The sequence below is a fragment of the Eptesicus fuscus genome, chromosome 5 (genome assembly GCF_027574615.1).
Source record: "Eptesicus fuscus isolate TK198812 chromosome 5, DD_ASM_mEF_20220401, whole genome shotgun sequence".
Classification (NCBI taxonomy): Eukaryota; Metazoa; Chordata; class Mammalia; order Chiroptera; family Vespertilionidae; genus Eptesicus; species Eptesicus fuscus.
Genome location: NC_072477.1, coordinates 7,895,324 through 7,919,580, shown reverse-complemented (window position 1 = coordinate 7,919,580; position 24,257 = coordinate 7,895,324). Strand labels below are relative to the sequence as shown.

At 55.8% G+C, this 24,257-nt stretch overlaps 1 protein-coding gene across 1 annotated transcript in view; it reads right to left on the bottom strand.

The window, feature by feature from the left end:
- The window catches only part of ASB2 (ankyrin repeat and SOCS box containing 2), a 35,569-nt gene extending 15,625 nt beyond the window's left edge, over positions 1 to 19,944 (bottom strand). The window contains exons 1-4 of the mRNA XM_008159934.3: positions 19,864 to 19,944; positions 11,399 to 11,676; positions 3,665 to 3,757; positions 525 to 691 (exon numbers count right to left, since the gene is read on the bottom strand). Coding sequence (XP_008158156.1) covers positions 525 to 691; positions 3,665 to 3,757; positions 11,399 to 11,604 — 466 coding nt within the window. The 5' untranslated portion in view covers positions 11,605 to 11,676; positions 19,864 to 19,944. The remainder of the gene's footprint in view (positions 1 to 524; positions 692 to 3,664; positions 3,758 to 11,398; positions 11,677 to 19,863) is intronic.
- Positions 19,945 to 24,257: the final 4,313 nt, after the last annotated feature.

The window sequence follows — 24,257 nt, the reverse complement described above, 5'->3', positions numbered from 1 at the left end:
GTCTCAGCGGCCACTGCTGGAAGCTCGGTCTCATGCAGCTGTTTTTGCCCGAGAGTACGGTAGGCTGTCTGGGGTCTGTGCTGCTGCTGCAGGTGTTCCCCACCCACATCTGGCTTGGGGGGAAGCCGAGGCTCAGAGAGGAGGCATGATTCACCCAGGGTCCCACAGCTGTGGGGGACGGCCTTGGCCGGCACAGGCACAGCTGCAGTATTTTCCACACCACATCAACCTCTGGAACATTCTAGAACAAGCTGGTAGTAGCTCTCCCCAAAGCCAAGCCCCCCTCCTTCCTTTTCTAGGAATTAGGCTCTCCTGTCCTGGGAGGTCCAGAGAGGTTGGGTGGGTGAGAGGAGGTCATTGCATTCAGGGACAAGTCATTTACCCTTCCCCACCTTGGAGACTTGAACTCAGGAGTGAAGCTTGTCACCCAGGCTGTGGGGCAAAGAGCACGAGGCTGTCGGAGGAGGAGCCCTCGCCCTGAGTCCCACTCCCAGGCCCGGCTGCACCCAGAGCGGCGGCCTCACCTCGGTGCAGGGCCTTCAGGCAGCTCAGCTGGCCGTAGTAGGCCGCCTCGTGCAGCGGCAGCCAGCCCTCCTTGTTGGCCTCTGCGAGATTCCGCCCCGCCTGCATCATGGCCTTCAGGGCCTCTTCATCATCTTCCTTGATGGCCTTTAGCACAGGGTCCACGGGCCTGTGAGAACGAGGGATGGGGCCTCCTCAGAACCCAGGCAGACACGGGCTGGGCCAGGCCACCTCTCTCTGGGAAGCCAGGGCCTGCTGGTGGCCAGGAGCGGTGCAAGCTGTGGGATCATCTGCCCCGCTTGTCCCTGCTGGTCTGGACAGGTGCTCAGCCCCCCTGCAGCCTGTGTCCTCTGCAATAAGGAGAATAATCCTAACCCACAGGAGTGTGCCCTGGGAGCTCGGCCTGACCTCGGCCCTGACCTTGGCCCTGACCTTGGCCCCTCCAGATCTCAGCTCCGTCGCAGCTTCCTCAGCCTGCCTGGCCAGGTCAGCCTCTCGCTGCCTCCAGTCATAAGCCCTCATATAACCACTGGCCCTCAATGTTTTTGAATGACTGTTTGACCACTGTCTGTCTCCCCCACCGGACTATGAGCTCCAAGAAGATGGTGACTGTGTCTTTCTTTTATTTCTCATGATTCAATTCCCACAGCCAAATCAGTGCTGGCCCATAATAGGTGCTAAATAAATATTTGCAGAAAGAAAGAAAGAGAGAAAGAAAGAAAGAAAGAAAGAAAGAAAGAAAGAAAGAAAAAGAAAAGAAAAGAAAAGAGAAAAGAAGGAAGAGAGAGAGAAAGAGGGAAAGGAGGGAGAGAGGAAGGAAAAATTCAGAACCAGGGAATTATTTCACACCTTCATCCCTTCTGTTTCCTTTTTTTTTTTTTTTTTAAATCAGAGTTTTGCTTGTTTCTTTGGGAATTTCATTGACATCTTGTTCAAAACATGTGTGGCAATGGCCTCCCGGGAGCATCTGGAGGACACACTGGCCTACAAGGTACGTGTGGGTCCGGATCAAGCCTTGCCAGCGTTCAGTCCCCTGTGAGCATCCTGGGGCGTTTCCACAGCTTTCATCTCCAAACGCCCGCCACGTAGGGAAACTACTAGAAATGGTTGAGACATGGCAAGCTCCTCCACTTACACAGCTGGAAACGGGGTTTCTTTTAGACAAAGCTCATTGGTGGCTGAAAGAGAATTAGGGGACCCCTCTGTCCCTGTGGTTGTTTGTGGCCGCCTCTAGTGTTACACCAAGACCATGTCCGCCGAGAGAATTGGAGTTTACAGTGCCGGCCTCCGAAGGGATGGAAACTGACCGCGTGGGCGGTGTTAGCGATACTCCACCACCTTCCCACACTGACCGAGCACCTTCACCCCTGGGGCCCGATTGCACGTTGAGCAGCTCTGAAACGAAGGCACAGACCCCTCCGAGGGGGACTCTGCACTCAGCAACCCTCTTCTTGCTCCTGACCTTTATCCTCACCCCAGAACATTTAGCAGCTGAAAGACTTACGTTCTAGAAGGGTTAACCAATCTGATTAATCAATCCATTTAAAACTCTGAATGTCAAAAAGAATTCGGGGCTAATACAAATGATAACTTCTCTGCTTGGCTCATTAAAGCCACTCCATTCGTTCATTCATTCATTCATTCATTCATTCATTCATCATGCATGCATTCACAGAGCTCCCTCCCCCCACCCTTGGAGAGTCAGTGAAGACCCTGATGCCTATGACTCCCAGATCTACTCCTGGGGAACATTCTGCAGACGTGGCCCCACTTCCCAGGTGGAGAAGTGACAGGCCCCACCCCTGTCCGAGGCGATAGGCCCCGAGGGTCTCCAGGGCCAGCCCCTCTACCCTCCCACTGCTTCCTCCAGCCGCAGCGGACTTCCCCCTGACGCTCAGCCTCTCCGTTAGGTTATTAATAGCTTCGGAGCTCAGATGCCAGTTAAGTTACAGACCCAGCAAGGACGATGGGTAACTGACCAGATAAGCCCTGGAATCCCCATCAGCGCCATCACTGCCACCCTGATGAGTTCCTCTGACGAGCGGCCAGAGCAGCCCCCGCTGGCGTCGGGAAAAGCCCCAGGGGGGTATGTGTCCGTCTCCCTTGAAGGCCTCCTGGGGGCCCCGGCTGAAGTGGAAAGAGGCGGCCGGCTGTTCTTGTGGCCTTGGGGGGCGCGGCATCCTGAGAACACCCTCAGGGCCCGCCACCAGCCCGGGTGTCCTCCTCTGTGAGCCCAGCCAGAGTCCCGCCCCGAGGGTGGGAGTGGCCCTGGGGTGTCAGGCCCTCAGAAACCAAGGACCTGAACAGGACCCTGGAGGCCACTCTGCCCTCCAACCTCACAGCGTCTCCCGGGCGGTCACGGGAAACCTCGGCAGCCGAGACCAGACCCCGGGTCTCCTCCACACTCAAACTCCCACCTGCAGCACCAAGGAAGTGGGGGCTCCGAATGGGCCGGGGACGGGGAGCAGAAGATTGGCCATGGCCTCCTCCCCTCTCCCCAACATAACCGGGCAAGCGAATAGGGTGCCAGCAATGGCCCTTCTTTTGCTTTAGCGGCGTCTGGGGTCCATGTGGGGAGAGAGAGGCGAACGGTACCGAGCTATTTCCCCCGGACACACCTAGCCCAGCACCCTGGTGCCGGCAGACAGATCCTCCGGTAATCGGTAACTCAATTATTTCTGGGTTTTAGCACCTGGCACTTAACTAATAAAGGCAACAAAGCGAAACGAACCCTGCCCCCCGCAGTGATGACCAGGGGTCGGGGGAACTGAGACAGAGGGTGTGGCTGACTTATCAGCTCCCAGCTCCGAACCCCGAGGTTCTAGGGCCGGCTCCCCTGCTGGGACCCCAGATTCAGAGCCCCAGCACACAGGGCTCGTCTGGGGCTTTGAGGGGTTCATCACAGCCACAGCCTGGCCATCGCTCGAGGGCAGAGTCTGTGACCACCAAGCCCAGCTCAGCAGGAGCACTGGGTCTCAGGGGGATACCCTAGGGAGGGGTGTGCCTGGGAGGTCCCCCCAGAGTGCCCCCCTGCCTGGGGCCTGGGGCCTGGCTCCCCACCCCCTCCCCCACCATCCCCAGTTGGGAGAGGAGCCTGGATAGTCGGGGGCGGAGCAGGGGGGGCAGGCCGGGGGTCACTTACGCCAGCTGGGAGGCCTTGTTGCGGTTGTATTTCTGCATGACCCCCTGGAACAGGCCCAGGTGGGCCGAGCCGCTCTCGGGTGGCGCCGTGGACCTGGAGGGTGCAGGGCAGGAGTGAAAGAGGGAAAAATACTCTGCATATGAGAAGCAGGTCATGGCCAGAGGCAGGTCCGAGGACAGAGGGAGCGCGAGGGGGAGAGACTGACAGACAGACGCAGGGCTCTGAACCAAAGCAGATGGCCCGGTCCGCTCCGCGCTGGACACAGCTGCTGTGTCTCGGATTATTTTTGGCCCTTGGAGGAAGCCCTGGGAGATTTAAATGACCATATAAGACAACAATGAGGTTAACCTCACCCCCACTCCTGCGGTCCCCCTTCCCCAGCCAACCACACAGGAGGCAGATAGGAAACAAGGTGACATTCTTCGCCCGGGAGGATGTGAGACGTGTCAGCCGCAGGTCCCAGGATGAAAGGGGCTCAGCCTCGGGGCTGGCCAGGCCCCGTCCTAACGGGGATGGACAAGAGCTTCGTGGGGGTGGGGGCAGGGGAGCGAAGCTGAAAGCCAGGCTGGTCTTCGTCCCTACCCCACCTGGCCGGCTCCTCCTGAGCGAGGCCTGCGTCCCAGGGCTGGGAACGTCTAGTAGAAAGGTGTCAGCAGCCCGGCCCGGGGTGGCTCAGTGGTTGAGCGTCGCCCTATGAACCAGGAGGTCATGGGTTCGATTCCCGGTCAGGGCATGTGCTTGGGTTTCAGGCATGATCCCCAGTAGGGGACATGCAGGTGGCAGCCGATCAATGATTCTCTCACATCATTGATGTTTTTCTCTCTCTCTCTCCCTCTCCCTTCCTCTCTGTAATCAATAAAAAATATTTTTAAAAAATAAATAAAGGTTTGAGCAAAAGGATGCTGTGGAAGGTTATAGGGGCCAGGGCTTGGAGTCGGACCAATGTGGTTCAAATTCAGGCTCTGGCACTTTCTGGCCATGTGACCTTGGGCAGGCTGAACTTCGCTGGGCCTTAGTCTCAGGGCTGCTGAGGTCTCAGTGCGTGGACGGTGTGACGTGCTTAGCAGAGGGCCACGCACAGGGGTGCTCCGTCGTGTCCACCATTAATGTTATCATTACTTTGCCTTTCTGAGCCTCCGTTTCCCCACCCCATCCGGCTATTCTGAAGATGGGAGCGGGGAAAGGAGGTGTGGTGGCCACTGCACGAATCCGGTTGGCTGGGTTGTAGTACGAATGGGACACGTGGCCCATGCTGGCCCTCCTTCCAACAGGTCAGCCCTGGGGGCACCCCTCTGGGGGGTGCCCTATGGGGTTGGGGAGGACATTGTTACTGGTGACCAGCACCCTGTGGGGCATGGAGGTGCTAGAAACTTGACCCTGAGTAGGACCCATACTTCCAGAACAGGCCAGACTCGACAGACTCTGTGGGTACCTCAGCGAGGCCAGGACACCGTGGGCGGGGTGAGGGGTCAGAGAGAGAAGGAAGGACCCCTGATTCCATTGCTCCAGCCCATCACGGGGGGGGGGGCAGGTCACCCCTTCCTCATCCTCATCACTGATACCACCTTCACCTCCTGCACCCCCTTCTACTTGTCACCACCTCCTCTCTCCTGGGTACCCACTCCTCATTCGTTAACGCTGGAGGTGGGTGCCAAGATCACGGCCTTTTATGGACGAGGAAACCGGGACTCTGCAAGGTGGGGGGCTGCCCCCCCCTCCCCCCATACACACACACACACAGCTGCAGCTGCTGAGGGAGCAGAGCGCTGACACCACCTCCCCCGCCTCTTCGTCCTCTCCGGCTCTAAGGCCACCTGACAGGCCCCGTGGCTTTGAACAAGGCCCTGCCCCTCTTTGTGCCTCAGTTTCCTCCCTTACAAAAGGAGGAGGTAGGACCCGGCCGGCCTGGCTCAGTGGTTGAGCGTCGACCTGTGAACCAGAGGTCATGGTTCGATTCCCCATCAGGACACATGCCCGGGTTGTGGGCTTGATTTCCAGTGTGGGTCGTGCAGGAGGCAGCCGATCAATGATTCTCTCTCATCATTGATGTTTCTCTCTCTCCCTCTCCCTTTCTCTCTGAAAGCAATTTTTAAAATAATGAGGAGGTAGGACCAAGCCAGGGGTTCCTCGCTGCTGTCGTAGCCGTGGCGTCTTTGCTGAGATGAACTCGCGTGGAAAGTCAGCGTGTCAAACAGCTGAGAGACCAATCCACTGGCCCTGAAACCCCGGGCTCAGTACTATTACCTGTGCGTAACAGGGAGAGCGCTGGGCAGGCTTTGGTCTCCACACGATCCTGGGGTCCCAGCCGCCCTCGGCATTGGCCCAGGTGTGGTCTCCCATTTTTTAAATATCATTTGAATTTTATTACAGGTTACTAAGCTCCAAGGCACGGCACCGTGTGCTGTGAATGACAGAAACGCATCAAGAGTCTCCAAGTCTAGCATCTCGCTCTGCTGTTCAGAAGCCTCTGTGCATTCATGAAGCAAGAACCAAACACCACGTGAAGATCCAACCCAGGCAGGTCAGCAGAAACAGACCCAAACGTTCTCCCTCCCGGAGCTGGGATGTTTTCAGCAAGGTGGTAAGCCCTGGCCAAGTCCCAGACTCCACCCCAGGACGAGGCCCTCCCTCTGATGGCACAGTAACAATGACAGCAACCGTGAGACCGGGAGGCCGGTGGGGGTGGCAGCGAGTGGGCTTGTGCCTCAGGTCCACGGTCCCGCCACTAGGATGGAGGCAGGGGTGCCATGCTCTCACTTCGCGGAGGAGGAAACAGGCAAACCGAATCAGTTCAACAAGAACCTCTCAGTTCCTGCTCGCTCACGCCCCGTACTAGCACCTGGGGGTGCAGACCAACATGGCGCTTCTTTCTTTAAATATATATATTTTATTGATTTCAGAGAGGAAGGGAAAGGGGGAGAGAGCGATAGAAACATCAATGATGAGAGAGAACCTTTGATTGGCTGCCTCCTGCATGCCCCACACTGGGGACTGAGCCCGCAACCCGGGGCATGTGCCCTGACTGGGAATCGAACAGGGACCTCCTGGCTCCTAGGTCGATGCTCAACCACTGAGCCATGCCCGCTGGGCTAGGGCACTTCTTTTCGTTGATCCTCAGGATGTTCGGGGGCCAGCGGGACGTGAGACAAGGACACACACACACCACCTCAGAGCCGCGGGGGAGGGGCTGGAAAAGGGGCCGGAGGACTTGTTCTGGGAGCCCTGACCTTGTGGTGAACTGGGTGTTAGGGGCAGGCAGGGCGAGCGCTCCGAGCCGTGGGTCTCAGCTCGGCTGGCGGGGGAGCCAGGCCCTGACTGGCTTCGTGCTCTCTCTGCTGAGGCTGCAGCCCACTTCCTGCCCAGGCCCAGAGCAGGGGAACCACGGCTGACTCATCAGACGTGAGAGGAACCTGGCTGGCGGGATGTGGGCGCAGGTCGTGCTCTAGAAGGGGCCCAGGTAGGGTCCTGTCCTTCGTGTGGGCGGGCAGGGCGGGGGTCAGGAGTGCAGCACCATCACCAGCTCCCCGCTGCCCTGTCCTGGCTTCCGCCTTGGGGAGAGCAGCGAGCGGAGCTGTGATGCCCGCTGGCTTCTCGGCGAATGAGAAGCCTAGGCCGCCCCAGGAGAGGTGTTAGCTTGGGCAGCACCTGGCTGAACGCAGGCACCTCAAAGGGAGGAAGCTCACAAATTCCAGAGCCTGCCCATGCCCACCACGGTGCCCAGACCCTGAGCTTGTCTCTCAGCTGGTCCTCATACCAACCCTATGTCAAGCACAGGTGTCATGCGCACAGTGCCTGGCACACAGTAGGCACTTGATACACGTAAATGAATGAAACAAAACAAGGCCTCTGGAGGGGTCCTATCCCATTTGGTAGTCGCAGTGCTGGCTGGCTGCATGCCACCACCTCAGATTCCCGGAGAACCAGCCCCCGCCCTCTCGGGTACAGAGAGGCGGAGCTCCCACGGCATTGCCACCTCCATCCCGTTCCCTCGGGTCTTTGGGACCCGCCTGCCTCCCGTGAGCATTCTGTTTCTCCCTCTCCCATTGACCAAGCCATCCTCTCTGGGCTGGCCGCAGAGGAATCACACAGAACAGAATTCCAGTGGCAACATCTGCCTTCCCACACGCATAGCCGAGACCGGTTGAGAGCTTGCTATGTGCCAAGCCTTGTGACAGGCACATGGCACAATGCATCTTCTTTCACCCTCGAGTCCACTTTGTGCAGGAGATGCAATTAGCTCCTTTTTGCAGATGAGGAAACTGAGGCTCAAAGAAGTTTGCTTCCTCTACCCTGCTTGGTGAACTCCTATTCATCCTGCAAAGCCCACCTCCTTGACTAAGTGAAAAGACCCTTTCTGCGTCCCTCTGACACTGAGACAAGCCCCATTGCTACACCTTTCCTGTTGGGTCATCAGGTACTTCTGTGCCTTTTATACTCATCAGACTTCAAGCTTGGACAGGGCAGGGACCAGGCCTGATTCACATCCAGGGCCAGGAAGCTGGCCCATCAGAAGTGCACCGTGAGTGCGGATGGACTGACTGAATTGTTCACAGTGTGTGCACATCAGCCCAAGCAAGTTCCTGCTTCATACTTTCCTCCTTTGTCTTCTCAGAAATGTCACCTTAAATAAAATGCAGAAGTTCGAAGACTGAAGACCCAGCTTCCTGGTCCCACTCTGACTGGTCCACCATAGTAACCTTGGGCCCCCTGTTTTGTTCCTCTCTGGCCAGCAGTGCAGGAACCCTACTTCTCCATGGGATGGGAAGTTGGGCCCACCTTTCAGGGAGTCCTCAGATGGCCAAGGCTTGGAAGATGATTAGCAAGGAAAAAAACTCAGACACAGACCACAGTATGGTGATTACCAGAGGGAAAGGGGGTAGGGAGAGGTAGGGGAGGGTAAATGGTGATGGAAACACACTTGACTTGGGATAGTGAACACACGATACAATATACAGATGATGTATTATAGAATTATACACCTGAAACTTACATAATTTTATTAACTAACTAGAGGCTCGGTGCATGAAAATTCATGCACTGGAGGGGGATCCCTTAGCCCAGCCTGCCCCCTCTCACAATCCAGGAGCCCTCAGAAGCAGGAGACAACCCAGTGATCAGGGGAAGGCGACACCCCAATCACCTCTGCTGCTGCCACTGCCGGCAGCGCAAGCCTCAGCTGGCCCTGGTTACCTGAGCCTTGTGCGGCCCTGGGCAGCTGGGGGGCTGACGGGACTGGGGGACTCCGGAGGCAGACATGCAAGCAGCCAGACCCACCTGGGGATGGGCCCGGCTGTGCTGTGTGCCTGCTGCCCCAGTGGGGCTGAGGGGATTGGGCGCCACCATCTTGTAGCTGTGGGTGCTGCCATTTTGAGGGTGTGGCAGTCAATTACCATATTCCTTCCTTATTGGCTGTGGGGGCTGCCATATTTGTGAGGTTGTGATGGTCAATTAGCATATTCCCTATTTATTAAGTAGGATGTCACCCCAATAATTTCAATAAAAAATTTTTTTCTGGCCCTGACCGGTTTGGCTCAGTGGATAGAGCGTCAGCCTGCGGACTGAAGGGTCCCAGGTTCAATTCCAGTCAAGGGTATGTACCTTGGTTGCGGGCCAATCCCCAGTAGGGGGTGTGCAGGAGGCAGCTGATCGATGTTTCTCTCTCATTGATGTTTCTAACTCTCTATCCCTCTCCTTTCCTCTCTTTAAAAAAATCAATAAAATATATTTAAAAAAATTTTTTTCTGGGGGGAGAGTGACAAGATGCAGGGCTGAATTCTTCTCCCCGACGTTACTTGTGCCTGGATCGTCAGTGAGGGCCACATGACCTTGGATAAGTGAGTTTACTTCTCTCTGAGAGCCTTTTTCTCAGGAGGCTGGGTAAGTGGTTACACTGGCCTCACGAGTGTGTCTCCACTTCTTTCTCCACTGGAGGAAGGAGGAGGCCAGAGTCTGGACGCAGGCCTCCCGGGTGGGGCTCCCACGCTGGGAGAAGGCTGCGAGGCCCGGGATGCTGGCTTGTGCTGAAGGCTCCGTGGGAGGGAGGCTGCTCTTCTGTCTGATCCCTCCTGAGAGAGAGGAAGCTGTGGTCTGACTTAGGCTGAACTAACTGGCCAGGACAGGAACCAGAGCGGCCTAGAGCACAAGGCACCCCGAGTCCTTGGCGCTGGGCTTCTGTTTTTCAGGTTGTGTCCCCAGATGGGGTGTCCTCGGGGGCAGCTCCATAACCTGGAGCCTCGCAGCTGCCCAAGGAGGCTGCCTGCCTTCCCCTTTAGAAGGGACTCCCTGGTGACAGACATCCCGGGCCTTAGCCCAGCCTGTCTAGCAGAGATGGTCTGGGCAAGGGCCAGAGTCGCACCATCACCTACCTTCATCCCTATGAGCTGGGGCTGGACACCGGGGAAAGTCTGTTTATTGTTGTCGCTATTATTATTCGAAAAGGAGACTGTGTTTCAGAAAGGTTAGGTGACTCGCCCAGGGCCACATAGGGAGTCAGCTGGCTGCTGGAGACAATGAGAGCTGAGGCCCGGCCCCAAGATAGCACAGTTGTAGCAGCCATCCCCGTCCCCGTCAGCCACTTCCCAACACACACTCGACTTGGACTCCTGTTGAGCAGAAAATCTTTTAAATTTATGTGTTTCTTTTCTAAAAGCATCTGAGGTCCAGTGCTTCATCATGTTCCCGGCTCCCACCCCCTACCAAGACGGTGTCCTGTCCGGCCGCCACTGGCCACAGGGGCTAGTGAGCCCCGGAGATGTGGGGAGTCTGAGTCGAGATGCACTGTAAGTGCAAAAGACACCGGATTCCAAAGACTTACTGTGAGAAAACAAGAATGTACACATCTTTTCTGTGATTTTTTTATATTGATGATGTGGAAATGATAATATTTCAGGCATAAGTTAATTTCACCTGTTTCTCTCTACTTTTCAATGTGGCTCTTGGGACATTCAAAATGGTGCATGTGGAGTCCAGCTGGCGTGGCTTAGTGGTTGAGCGTTGACCTGTGAACTAGGAGGTCACGGTTCAATTCCCGGTCAGGGCACCCAGTGTGGGGCGTGCAGGAGGCAGCCGACCAATGATTCTGTCTCATCATTGATGTTTCTATCTCTCGCTCCCTCTGCCTTCCTCTCTGAAATCAATAAAAATATATATATACTTTTTAAAAACCACAAAAAAAAATGGTGTACGTGGAATTGCAACTGTGGCCTGTCTCATACCTCCGTCGGGGTGGCATGGTGCTGCTCTAGCCGGTCCTGCTGCTGGGAGGGTGGGGTCATGCTGAGACGGGGGTGCCGGAGCATGGAGGCAGGATCGCCTTGCTGGGGAGATGCCATTTGCATCTCAGACAAGTTTTCCCAGGGAGACTGCACAGATGGGGTTGGGAGCTCTGGGCAGACGCGGGTATCCGTCCACTGCATTCAAACATGCGGTCAGCAGTGCAAGGCCCGGCCCCAGCCCCGTCCCTGCAACCCCATCTACTCGCTGTGTGGTCTGAGACTAGTTCCTCAGCCTTGAGCTTCAGTTTCTTCATCTGCAAAATGGGAATCTAGTACAGAGCCTCCTAGAAGGTTCTTAAGAGGATTAAATGAGGCAAAGTGCATGTAGCGCCTCACACAGTACCCGGCACTGTCAGAGCTCAGGAAGCTTAGATAATAAATGTAAATCATTTCGGATTTGGATTAATAGCACTTGGGACCGGCACCTTATGAACGGCCCAGTTGGCCTCTCCTGGCCTACCTGGTCCATGGGTAGAAATGGGCAGGTTGGCGGTTGGCACGTGTGGACAGGGAGGCCTCAGTAGTGGTTGGGCCCCGCGTCTTGTCAGCCAGACTCTGCTCAATGGCCATCTGGACCAGCTCCTCCTCGCTCAGGCTGCTGTACAGGCTGTACTCCTCGTTCCCGATGGCACGCTGTGTGCCCGGAGCACTGATCTCCGTGGCCATCTCTCGCACCTCTCACCCCGGTCTCCAGAGGAGACACTTGGTGGGGAGGAGGAAGCAGCAAATCAGAAAACCCTGTGAGGAGACCAAAACATCCTGGTCACTAACAATTTTGCAGAATATCTATGTTTACCCACTGGGAAGTCTCTGCCATCTTCTGGCATCCACGAATCTATGAGCCATACCCCCCATGCATCAGTCTGTCCACCCACCCACTCATTTATCCATCCACCTTCCCATCTGTCCACGTATCCATCCATTTATCCAACTACCTAATCAGCCATCCACCCAACCATTCATGCTCCTATCCATCTACTCATCTATCTATCCATCCAGTCATACCCACCCATCCCTCCATTATCCACCCTCTGATCATTCTGTCTGTCCACCTACTTATTCTTTCTCCATCCCTCCTCCCATCCATCCAGTTACACATCTATCTCTCACCAACTATCCACTCATCCACCATTCAGTCTTCTATTCCAGACAGCCTGTCTCTATGAACGCACACTTCATTAACTGAGGGATTACTTATTGAGCACCTACTCTGTGTCAGGCACTCATCTAAGCATCGGTGATACAACAATGATGCCACCGGACAAAAATCCCTGTCCTCACGAGTGTTCACAAGTGCTCACATTCCTTCCTTCCTTCCAATTACCCAACAACATCTTATCCCGGCATTTTTCCATTTCTCGGCACTGCATGCTAGGGCTCATACATAAGCCTGTTACTTAAAATCTCGTGATCTAATTAAAATCGATTGTTTTTTAAAAAAAATTGTTGTGTTAATTCCAGGGACTCTCTTTAAAAAAAAACAAACAAAAAAAACAAACAAAAAAAAAACCCACACATGCCTCGAGAAAAAATGAACACTGGTTGAGACAAACTGCTTTTAGGAAATAAAGTAAAATTCATTAAGCCTGATTTTCGTTTTGACGGGCTGACAGGCAGCGTGACCGTAGGTCAATGGTTCTTAGCCCTGGCTGAACATTAGAATCACATGAGGTCTTTTTAAAACTATCCAAAATACTAGTGCTATAATTTGGTTTGCTTGGCAAATGCTCACCCCTCTCCCTGGAAGCAGAGTATCCCCTCTCCTCTCCCCGTTGAGACTGGGCTTGGCCATGAACTTGCTCTGGCCAGTGAATGTTGGTGGACATGATAAAGCAGCCACTTTACTGGAGCTTGTGCTGTGGGGCTTGCTCTTCTGCCATCGCCCGGAGAAGAGCTCCCCCTGGAGGCACTGCCCTGAGCTGGGCCCCAGAGTGAACACACCTGGGGCAGCCTGAGCCAGCCTGCACCAAGGAGCCCCGAGCGGCAGGGCCTGCACCTGAAGCCCAGCAGCCCAGCCTGGGCGGCTTAGATCCCCCTGTGTGCAGTGGACTTGCAGCCCCGGAGATGAGGATTAATGTTTGGTTGGGGTGCTTTGTATGCAGCATTCTTGTGGCTCTGGGTTAAAGCAAGCATTTGATGGGGGCCCTCCAGGCCCTCACCCCAAGGCGGTTGTTGGCCCTGATATGGGCTGATCATAGGCCTATGGACCGCACTCAGCTGCGTGCCTTTCCCTGCCCAGATGCTCTGTGACGGCAGCAGGTGATGGTCACCTGGAGCAGCCAGTCGCCTGCAGACAATTCCAGACTTGCCAGGCCCTACCCCGGGTTTCTAATGGTATTCAGATCTTTTCCATTTGTCAGTTATTTCATGGCATTGCCCCGACAGCAGCCCTAGATGGAAAGAGTGGTTTTTGTTGAATTAACTGGGATTAGTTCTGCAACACCTCCACTCCTTCCACGAGACTTGATGCTCCCATTTTACAGATGAGGCGATGAAGGTTCAGGGAAGAGAAGGGGAGGGTTTGCACAGAAAGCTGGAAAGATGGGATTTGGAGCCCAGTTTTCCAAACTCAAATCCACTGCTCCTTCTGGGAACTCCAAGAACACTGATCCGGGTAACTGGCACACACCTGGGGCACACACGTGGGATCTGAGCAGGCGGGGTAATGTTGCCATCCTCATCCAGCCTGAGCATCTGGCCTACACCTGTGCCCATACAGATGGACGAGGTGGGGTCGACCTTGAAGGGACTTGAGGGCGAGGACTCTGCCTTTGAGAGGGCTAACTCCCCTACCCTTCGGTGGGCTTGGCCAGCACTTGCTTTCCCCACTGCGACCCTCCGTTTCTGAGGATCTTGGGGTAAGTCCCTCATCTTTAGAATCCTGATGTGCAGAGTGGAGACACTAATAGAAGCTGTTATTATAGGGTTTGTGGGAGAATCAAAAGGGCTCAGTGTGCACAGGCTTAGTGCTGGGCCTCACGTGAAGCCAGGCTGCTTCAGGAGGGGGCTCCCCATCGCCGGGCCTATGCAATCACAGGCTGGGATGTCTGCCAGGGACCCTGGGGCCTCTCCCCGGGAGCAGTGGGCCAGTTCGGCCTCAGCAGAAGCAGGCAGTTCTGAAGTTTCCTGTGGGGTCAGCTTGACCGGGTTCGAATCACGGCCTTACCATTTATTAGCCCTGTGACCTCTTAGAATCTTAGTTTCTCCATCTGTAAAATGGGCACAATGAGAGTACCTATGTCATGGCAGGGTGAGGGTGGGGCTGGGTCAGAGATGCTGCCTTCCTCCTCCTGTGGCCTCAGTTTCCCCTCGTCTTCATGCTGCCCAGCTTGATTTCTGAGGCCTCTGCCTGGGGCTGGGCCAAGTTCCAGGCCTGCGTCCTGGAGAGAGGCCAGCAGTCTCAAGGGACCCTCTGGAAGGCTAGTTGCAACAAAAAATAGCCTTTCCCAGGGAAAGCGGGAGTGCCGTGGGCTTTGCCCTTCAAGGCCTGCAGAGGGAGCGGTGCTCCAGGCCGCCAGTCCACATCCAGATTGCACCAAGCAAAACGGGGGCCACCTCTTTTGCCTCCTTCAGAGCACCCCAACCAATGGCTCCAGGAGAGCCCCCACCTGTCCCAGCTGGCCTCTGCAAAACAGGGGTAACAGGGCTGTGACAGGGTTCCCTGAGTTAACGCCAAAAAACACTCAGAACAGTGCTCTTTTAAGTCGGGCCTCAGTCTCTACATCTGTGAAATGGGCACAGAAATATGGGCCCTGGCAGAGCTGTGGTGAAGATTAAATAACAGCATTTGAAAAAGTGGTCCTTCCTGCACCCAGTTCCTTCCCCTCCCCACACATCCAGGCTCACTGACAGCCAGGGAACTGGTAGTGGGGCCTGGCACCAGGGAGGTGGGAACTCTGTGACGGTTTGGAGGCTACAACGGGAAGAGTGGCTCCCTGGGCATCTTATAAAAAATGGAGGGGCATGGAACATGGCTGGGAGGGCGGGGGCAAGAAGGGCCTGGCAGCCATCCTCCGGACCCCGAGCTCCCCCTCAGCCAGGGACTTGGGTCAGGAGTGTGAGTCTGGGTCACTCCTGCAAGTTGACTGCACACAGGCTGATCTAAGCCACCCTTCCCCTCTTAGGCTGTTTATAGATGGAGCCAATACCGCTGCTTACCTCTCTTCCCTTCCCCTCCCCTCCCCTCCCCTTCCCTTCCCTTCCCTTCCCTTCCCTTCCCTTCCCTTCCCTTCCCTTCCCTTCCCTTCCTTTTCCTTCCCTTCCCTTCCCTTCCCTGCCTCGTCACCTGGCCAGTCATCCTTCCAGACGCAGTTCATGCATCTCCTCCACCAGGAAGCCCTCCTGATTTGATGGCTGAGGCATCCTGAGATGCCTCCAAGGGCACCACTCACATTCTGTTGCTCCAACTGCCTGCTATGGGCCTGTCTCCCTACAGAGTCGGGAAACCTCTGAGGCTCCATTTATATAAAATTATCTATCATCTCTCTATCTATCTGCCTATCCCCAAAGTTTCAGGGCTTCCAAACATCACACGACCCTTACTCGAAGGCAGTCCTAACAACTGGCGCTTGGGCTCGCCTGGGGTACACGAGGAAGTGGGGCATTGGCCTGGGAGGGTCCTTGGCCCTTGAAATGCCCAGTAAGTTTATGACGAAGCTCATCTTTCTGATCTGCTGCCCCCTCCCCTTTCCAGAAGGGTCCTGCGAACTCTGAGGAAGCACTTCTAGCTGGAAGGTTCATGGGAGTAACCACTCAAGTGCTCGCTCCCTCCCTGATCCTGTTGCTTTCGAACCTAAACCACAAATACAGCGGGTGCTCGTGGGTCCCTGCACTGTTTCTGGCCACGTTCATGAAATGCACCGTTTGACCTTCTCCGTTCCCTGGGGTGGGCATGGGGGTAAGCTTCTTCCCATTGGCCAGATGGGGAGACTGAGGCCCAGATTGTAAGGGGCAGAGTGGATGGAGTCAGGCCTGCCTGCCCCTCTTTTCGTCAGACCCTCTGACAGTGAGAGTTGGGCAGTGGCCAGGGGTTAGTTACTCTGGAAGCTGCTGCTCCGGCTAAGGGATGAGCCAGCCCTGGGAGAGCGGAGTCCAGGCCACCTCGTTTGACCCCCACACACAGGGGCCGGTCAAAGCCGCAGGTGGGCCTTTGCCATGGGGCGGTGCTGGCAGGCCTCACTGCTGGTGTCCGGGGCTTCGCAGCTGCTGGCAGTTTAAGCCTATTGTCCAGACTCTAAAGATGCTGAGAGCTCCTCCCGCATCACTAATCCCAGACTTTGATGCTGGTGAAAGCTCTGGCTCCCCAGGCGCTGGGACCTAGGCCTCCGGGCTTGGGCCAGGGTTGCTGATGTTCCCAGGGAATCTGCTCAGGGCTGCAGGCCTCAGCTGACCCCACACCCAGGCTCTTCTCCCTGGTGGCTGGAGGGGACGCCGAGGCCCAGAGAAGGGGCATGACCAGCCCAAGGTCACCCAGGTGGGCGGTGATGGCCAGTGATATGAACCTGTCAAAGCTGGCTTTGCTCCCACTCCCACGCCCCCAGACACTCTGTGCCCCTGGGGACGGGGGGAGGTGGGAAAGGGGGGAAGGTCGATCTAAGGCTCCATCTGAAATGGAGGTGCCATGAGTACCAGCTAAGAAAAGCCTCAAAGAATGTCACCTTTCCATCTTATTTCTTTGGGACCCAAGCTGTTGAGTCTGCAGGTCCCTGGGCCACCTTCACCTTCGCCTCCCAAGTGGAGGACACTTCTCTCCCGCCGGGCCCTGAGGGTCTGGCCCCGCATAGCCGCCCCTCCCGCGCCTCTCCTGGCCCATCTCCTGCCCTCCTGCAGCTCCAGGCCCATCAGTGGGGGCCGGCCACACGCAGGTCTGGACCCAGGATTGCAGGCCCCTGACCCAGCTTCTGCCCAGGGCTCAGGGGGAGCCAGGCTCTGCCATCTGTGCCCACGGCCTGGATGGGAGTGAGGCGTGGCGGGGCTTGCCAGTCCAGCCTGAGCTTCCAACAGCGCTGCCCCCGCCCTCCACAGCCCAAGGGCAGCTTGCCCAGCCCTGTTCTGGGCACCAGGAGAACATGGCCCCTCACCGAGGCCCCTGAGCCGCAGAGGGTTCTGGAAGCTCCAGTCCCAGGCTGCAGGCAGAGTGGGAAGGCTCAGGGGGGCGGGCAGGTAGGGGTGCCCTCCCAAGACTGCTCCCCCACTCCCTCCCTGGGGCCCAACCACAGGGCTGGCTACAAATCTTTTCATCGGGATCACAGCAAAGTCATCTAAGATCTTTCTCCTTTCTCCCCCCCCTCCCCGCGCCCCCCCAACCCCCCGCCTTTCCTGCCTTTATTTAGACAGGTTGAGAACCGCTAGCAGGATCACCTAAGACCATCAGAAAACCCAGATATTTACATTACAATTCATAACAGTAGCAAAATTACAGTTATGAAGTAGCAACGAAAGTAATCTTATGGTTGGGGGTCACCACAACATGAGGAGCTGTGTTAAAGGGTCGTGGCATGAGGAAAGTTGAGAGCCACGTTTAGATCATTTCCTTCCTCTCTCTGCTTTCCTGATTTCCCCACCCCTCCTTTGGGTGTCCTCTTCTTTAGAAAGTTCAGGCAGGTAAGGAGCCACTTTTACTTTTCCATCACCACCCTCAACCCCCCTACAGTCCCCTCGACCGCAAGGCTCTTAGCAACTTCCCTTACGTCCCTGGGCGTTAGTTAGTCCAAGAGCAGGTGCTCAGGGGGAGAAGGCACAGTGCAAACCAGTCCTGTGACCGCTGCCTCCTCCAGGCAGCCTGGAGCGGAAGGAGATTTCGGTGCCTCCTCTGGGAAGGCTCTCTTGGGTCTGGCCTGTCCTTGCTATACAGGCATCGTATGACCCCTGCCTGCGCCAGGGACAGGTCCTTTTACTGCTGTGTCAGTCCCCCTGGGCGGCTGCAGGAGGCCAGGGCTTGGAAGGTGGGCACTGGAGGCTGAGAGACCAAGAGGCCAGGACTGGATTCCCAGCATCAGCACCTCCTCGCTGGCTGGTTTTACACAAGACCCTTAACCTCCCGGAACCTCAGTTTCCACATCTGGAAAATGGGAGTGGCAATCACCTCTCACTCACAATGCCCTTGAGAAGAGTCACTGAGAAAAATGGCCACAAGCACGGGACTCAGTGCCTGGCTCACAGCAAGTGCCCGGCGAGTGCTCACGGGTGTTCATTGTGTTGTTATCCACTGTAAGGTCTCCAGGGGTGGATTATATGGGGGGAGGAGGACGAGGATACCCCCTCCCCCGAGAGGCACTCAAAGCATCATGAGTTAGAGGTAATTGTCACTCCCATTTTCCAGATGTGGAAACTGAGGTTCGGAGAGGGTGAGGGTCTTACGTAAAGCCAGACAGCTAGGAGGTGCTGAAGCTGGGAATCAAATTCTGTTTGTGCAAGAATGGATGATGCAAACTAGCGTGGTGCCAGGTGGAGGCCTCTGCCAGCTCCTCAGGGCGGGGGTGCTGTAAGCAGGCCTGCCACCAGCTGTCCGGACCCATCGACTGTTTTGGAAGCGATTGGAGCATCTGCCCCCAGCAGCCTGCCCAGGCCTCTGGTGGCAAAGGTCAGGGCTGTGGCCGGTGTGCTGGCCCGGCTGGCTCTACCGGAACCCCTATGCACTCCTCCGGCCCCAACCTCAGGCACGAGCTTTCCCTTCATTGAGCTACCCTCTGCCCCGTGCATGGGGAAGGGCGGGGCGCGGCCCCTGCCCAGCCTCAGGTCTCCATCATCTACCTGTCCACCCTCAGTTGCCGCCTCCCCGCCTCCTCATTCCAGTCCATTCCCTTGACTTCCTGAGGTCAGATCCCGCCTGCTCCTCCTCTGCTCAGAAGCAATTAGAATGTGTTCCATCTTCTTTTTCAAAATATGTTTTTATTGATTTTTAGAGGAAGGGAGAGATAGGAAACATCAATGAGAGAAACATCATTGATTGGCTGCCTCCTGTACGCCTCCCACTGGGGATCTAGCCCGAAACCTGGGCATGTGCCCTGACTGGGAATCCAACCGGTGACCGGTTCATGGGTCGACAGTCAACCACTGAGCCACACCGGCTGGGCTGTTCCATCTTCTTGACGGACCTGGTGGGATCTGCACCTGCCTCCAGCTCCCCCTCCCAGCTGCACCCCGACTTCTGACCTCCATGGCCTTTGCCGTAGCCACACTGCACTATCCACAGGCGCCCAGACCCACCGGGACTTGTCTGCCTTTGCCAAGCTGTCCCTCCACCTGGAGGTCCCTCTCTCCACCCCTCTGTCTGATGCCATCCCGCCCATCCTTTCAAAGACCACCTCCTCATTGAATGTGTCCTCATGCTTACACACACACACACACACACACACACACACACAGTATTCCTGCATCTCTGCATTCCCACAGAACATTTCTCATTCTTTACCTTGAGCCCTAGTTTTTGTTTCCAAATTCTATTTCCTCTCCTAAACCCCAGGCCATTGCAGGCCCAGCTTCCTGGCACCCTGGTTGCTATTGCCCCACAATACTGGGCACACATAGACACTCCATAAAATCGATGCCCCCCTGCATGAAAATATCTATTCACCCGAAATAAAAGCATTTCTGAAAGCCACTTGTCTGACACTGATTGCCCAAGGCCTGCAAACCAACAATAGCATCATTGATAACTCCTTTCGCATTTCCATTTTTAGAAGTGCACCGCAGACGGATATTCTGAGCGAGATCCTCCATAAGAATGGATCAGCACAGGCAGGCGGCTGCTCCTCTGTCCCCCAGATCCGAAATGAAAGTCACTGGCATACTTCATAACCCAAGAAAAAAACAGGAGAGAGGGGGGAAGATGCAAGAAAGTAGCGTGGCTAGAGGAGCTTCCCAACAAGCTAGCCAAACACCCTCGCTCGAGGTGTGCGTGAGAAAGTGGAAAGCATGCATTACCTGTTAGGCTCTGCCTCAGGGGGCGCTCAGGGGGGATACAAGGATTTTCTTGCGAGTGTCTTAGTTCAGCACATGCTCCCTGCGCGCTCCTCTGCCCTGGCCCTGAGCGTCTGGCTGCTCTGCCTGGCAGCTCTGAAACGCTGTCCTTTAAGCAGGGAGTTTATTTCGGGCCCACCGCATGACCAATGATGGCAAGCCAAACTATAAGATGTTATGAATCTCAGATTTCCTGTTTGGAGATTGCACGGGGGAGGCTGTGGTCCTGCCTTCAGCTCCTCCAGGGCGCATCAGCTGCGGACTTGACTTCGGAGAGCATCTCAGAGCGTGGGCCCTCACGTGACGTCATCATCTGTGATCCTTGGCATGGAGGCCATATATGGGTATGTTTCTGGAACTGCCCCGGAGGGAGCGAGAGGGGAGAGGGGAGCAGAGGATCAGACATGGAGAGGCAGGAAAAGAGAATGGAGAGAGAACTGGGAGATAAAGAGACAAGAGCAAGGGAGACAGGAAGGGTGGGAGGGGGGAGAAGAGGAAAGAGGATGGAGAAAAAGAGGAAACGTGAAGAGAGATGATGGAAGAAAGGAAGAGGAATCGGGTGGGAATGAGAGAGGATAAGGAATGAATGGAGAGAAGGAAAGAGAATTATAAAAAAACAGGAAGACAAAGGAAGAAAGAAATTGTGACCATTTAAGAGATGAAAGGGGGGAGAGAAAATAAAGTAAAAGAAAGAGAAAAAGGAACAAGAAAAAGCATGAATTGAAAGAAAGAGAGAGGGAGAGGGAGAGGGAGAGTTGGGGGAGAGGGAGGAGAATGGGAAAGGAGGGAGGGAGGGAAGTGAAATAAAAGGAAGTGGGGGAGACAGGGAGGGTGGAGAAGAGAGAGAAAGAAGGGAGACTGAGAGCTACTTAGAGAGGAAAGGGGGAATGGAGGGAAGGCTGGAAGGAAGATGGGCAGAATGAGAGAGGAGGGAGGGAGACAAGGATGAAGGGATTCAGTGTAAATGGCCTTTGCAGAAATCGCCGGGGGGAGAGGGGATAGCAAACAGCAGAGGCTGACATTTGCAGGTTCCAGGGTTCCAGCCCCCGGAGGCTGTGCAATGAGGCTGGAGCCACAAAGGACAGGGGAATAAGCCAAGCATTGGGCCAGCCCCGGGCAGAGGCACCCAGCAGAAGGGGCCCCTCCTCCAGGCGAGGAAAGAAGACCCCTGGTGTGCAAGGGAGCCAATGGCACCCCCTGTCGGTGTCAGGTAGCAAAGACCACACACAGCCACGTGCATCGAGCACCCGGGAGACCCAGGAGCGTGCAGGAGGCGTTCCAGGCGCTTACACGCCCACAAGTGCATCCGATCTCAGTCCGCGAAGCAGGTGGGCTGAAATATACACTCGGCCCATTCCTCTCCATGGCTTTCCTCTCCATGGCAAACAATTTCCATTTCGCAGGCCCATTCCCCTGGGAGGATACTGGATTTATGATTTCTCATGGACTTACTAGTAAATGATTTCTTAGTAACTCAAACTCAGGAGAATTCAGGATGCCTTGACACTCACGTGGAATATTCCACCTGAAAGTAAATCTCCGTGAATACATGGTTCCCTGGCATCAGGCCAAGGTTCTGGGGGTCTGACCTGGTGCTGAGGACAGGGTCTGTCCCAGGCTGTCTCCCGGCTACTCCAGCTCCTGCTGAACTGTGTCTCTCTCCAGCGGGGACTGCCCCCCGCCCCCCGGGCCAGTGTCTGGGCTGCCCCTCAAGGTTAACTCAAGCTCAGCCCCTCTCAGATCCTGTGTCATGGTGGGGCGCCGAGAGAAGGGCAGAGAGGGGCTGTTCGATTCTCTTTACTGTTTGGGAATGGTCCTCGGCAGTAAGGCGCTCTCGTGGGCTCCCTGGACTGCACCCCTGGGGTCCTGCTGCCTCTATGGGCTTCCCGCTGGGAACACAGGTCCCTCTGCTCCCCGTCGCAGACGCCTCCCCAGGTGTGGCCTTCGGAGGTGGCCCTCTGCCTTGCCTCTCCCTCCCAGCCCAGACAACCCTCTTAAAATGGAAAGAACTGGGGAAACCCACCCTCCCAATCTTGTTGACTTGTGCCTGGACTCAGCTTTTGCAGATCAAGAACCCATATTGTGGGCGAAGAATCCCAGGGAACACGAAGCGCACTGGGGGGTGGGCAGCAGAGGTGGGGGCTGGTCAGGCACACTTGGACTCATAGGTGACAACACCGTCCTGCTGCATTCACAGCCTTCCCAGCAAGTACTATCATCGCCCCACTTCACAGATAAGGAAACTGAGGCTCAGAGAGGTTGGGGAGGATTCCAAGGTCCCACGATGCACCAGTGATGGTGACACAAAACCAGTGCTTTCTCGGCAACTCTATCCGCCACGTAACAGGAAGTCCAGATGTTGGGGCAGGACAGGGGGCCCCACAAGGGTACAAACACAAACTGGTGACTACGTGCTTTTCCCTGGCCCTTAACTCAGCCCAGCTGGGAGGCTTGGTGCTGCAGGCGCAGGCCCACGGAGCCCGAGGCAAGGACAGGCTGGCCCCTCGGTTGGCGTCACAGGCTGCTCACCTCCACCGTGAACAGGTTGGGCGAAGCTGGCAGTCCCCAGCCCTGGCTGTATGTTAAAACACCCGCCTCCACCCAGAGATTCTGATTCCATTCATCCGGAGTCAAGGCCCGAACAACACTGACGATTTAAAACGTTTTATTGACGTGAAACCTACCCCCACCCACAGAAAAGTGCACACGTCTATGTGTACGGCTCAATCCGTTTTCACCAACTGAGCACACCCAGCATGTAAATCTAACAGAATATTACCAGCACCCCAGTGCCCCCCCTTTAGCTCCTGCCCTCGTCTCAACCCCACCACCCAACACTTCCTGCCGGGGTGGTGGTTCTGAGCAACACAGGTTGTTCCGGACTTCATACGAATGGGAGCGTGCCTGTGTCTCCTTTCATTCCGCAGTATATTGTGACATTCACGGGTACTGTTTCAAGTAGCTATGGAGTGCTCCTTCTCGTTGCTGCGTAGTATTCCACGTCATTTATTCTACTGTTGGTGGGCTTTGGGGTAGTTCCCCGTTGGGGCAGTTGTGAACATCCAGGTACCTGTCTTCCGTTGGGTAAACACCTGAGATAGGCCTTGCTGGGGCACACGGCAGGTTTGCTCAACTTTAGTGACACTGCGGGCAATTGTCCAAAGCTGCCGCAAACTTCGTGCCCATCAGCCACGTGGAAGAGTCCCAGGTGCCCCATGTCCCCACCAACACCTGGTGTTTTCCATCTTTTCTCCTGTTGTCCGTCTGGGGGCACATGAGTGGTCGCTCCATGCATGTCCCAGATGACAAGTTACGCCGAGCACCTGGGACGCCTTGGCCTCCATGACCTCTGGGGCCTTTCCAGGGTCCCCAACTCTGTACAGGCCCCCAAGGTAGTCCTGTGGAACAGGCCTCTGGGGAGGGTTTTTATGGGGACAGAAAAGGGTAAAGGAGGGATTGATGCAGAGGCAGAAACCAAACAACTGGTCGACCTGCTAGGGAGCAAGAAGAAGGATGTGACCCCCAAGGGGAAGCCCCCAGGATTCACACGTGGCCCCAGGAGGGCTCTGCTCCCCCAATCCTAACTGAGCCTTCCCCCACCCCTCCCTCTCTAGCCCCCTTTACCTGTTACATGTTTATTTGTGATGAGTTTATCGTCTGTGTCTCCCATCTGTGCACTGCTGTCTGTCAGTACCTACAACAGTGCCTGGCACGTAGTAGGTGTTCATTAACTACCTGTTGGATGGATGTGTTCACCTTCAAGCCACACAGCTCCTGGGTCTGAATTGGGAGGGCTGTGGCCCTGTCTGCTTCCCTCCATGTTTAATTTCATATGAATTCCTACGAATTACAGTGGTGTGTGTGCGTGTGTGTGTGTGTGTGTGTGTGTGTGTGTGTGTGCGCACGTGTGCTCGCGCTGTGAGGCAGTTCGCTGAGCCCCACACCTAGTAGGGCCCAGAAGGGGAGCCAGACTCTGCACAGTTTCCTCATGACAGTGACACCTTGTCACAGTGAAAGGGGGTGGAGTGGGGTGGAGGGAGCTGGGATGTGGGTCAGTGCCAAGTGCCGGGACCGCTCTGACCCAGAAACGGATCACCTGCTGAAATGAGCGGGCCTGCAGCCTCGGCATCCTGGCCCTCATCCCTGGCTGCCTCTTGATATCAGTTTATTTTGGTCGCAAGGGATGAAGGGGAACAGACAACATACTGATCCTCACGCTGGCAGTGTGGGGGAAGGACAGGCAGCGGACAGTGGGGGTGGGGAGGGAAGACAGAGGCCCCATCCCCCTTCCTTTCTTTAAAATGGGCCCTGGGCCCTTTGGGGTGTGGTCAACTGACATCATCTTTCTTCTGGAACAT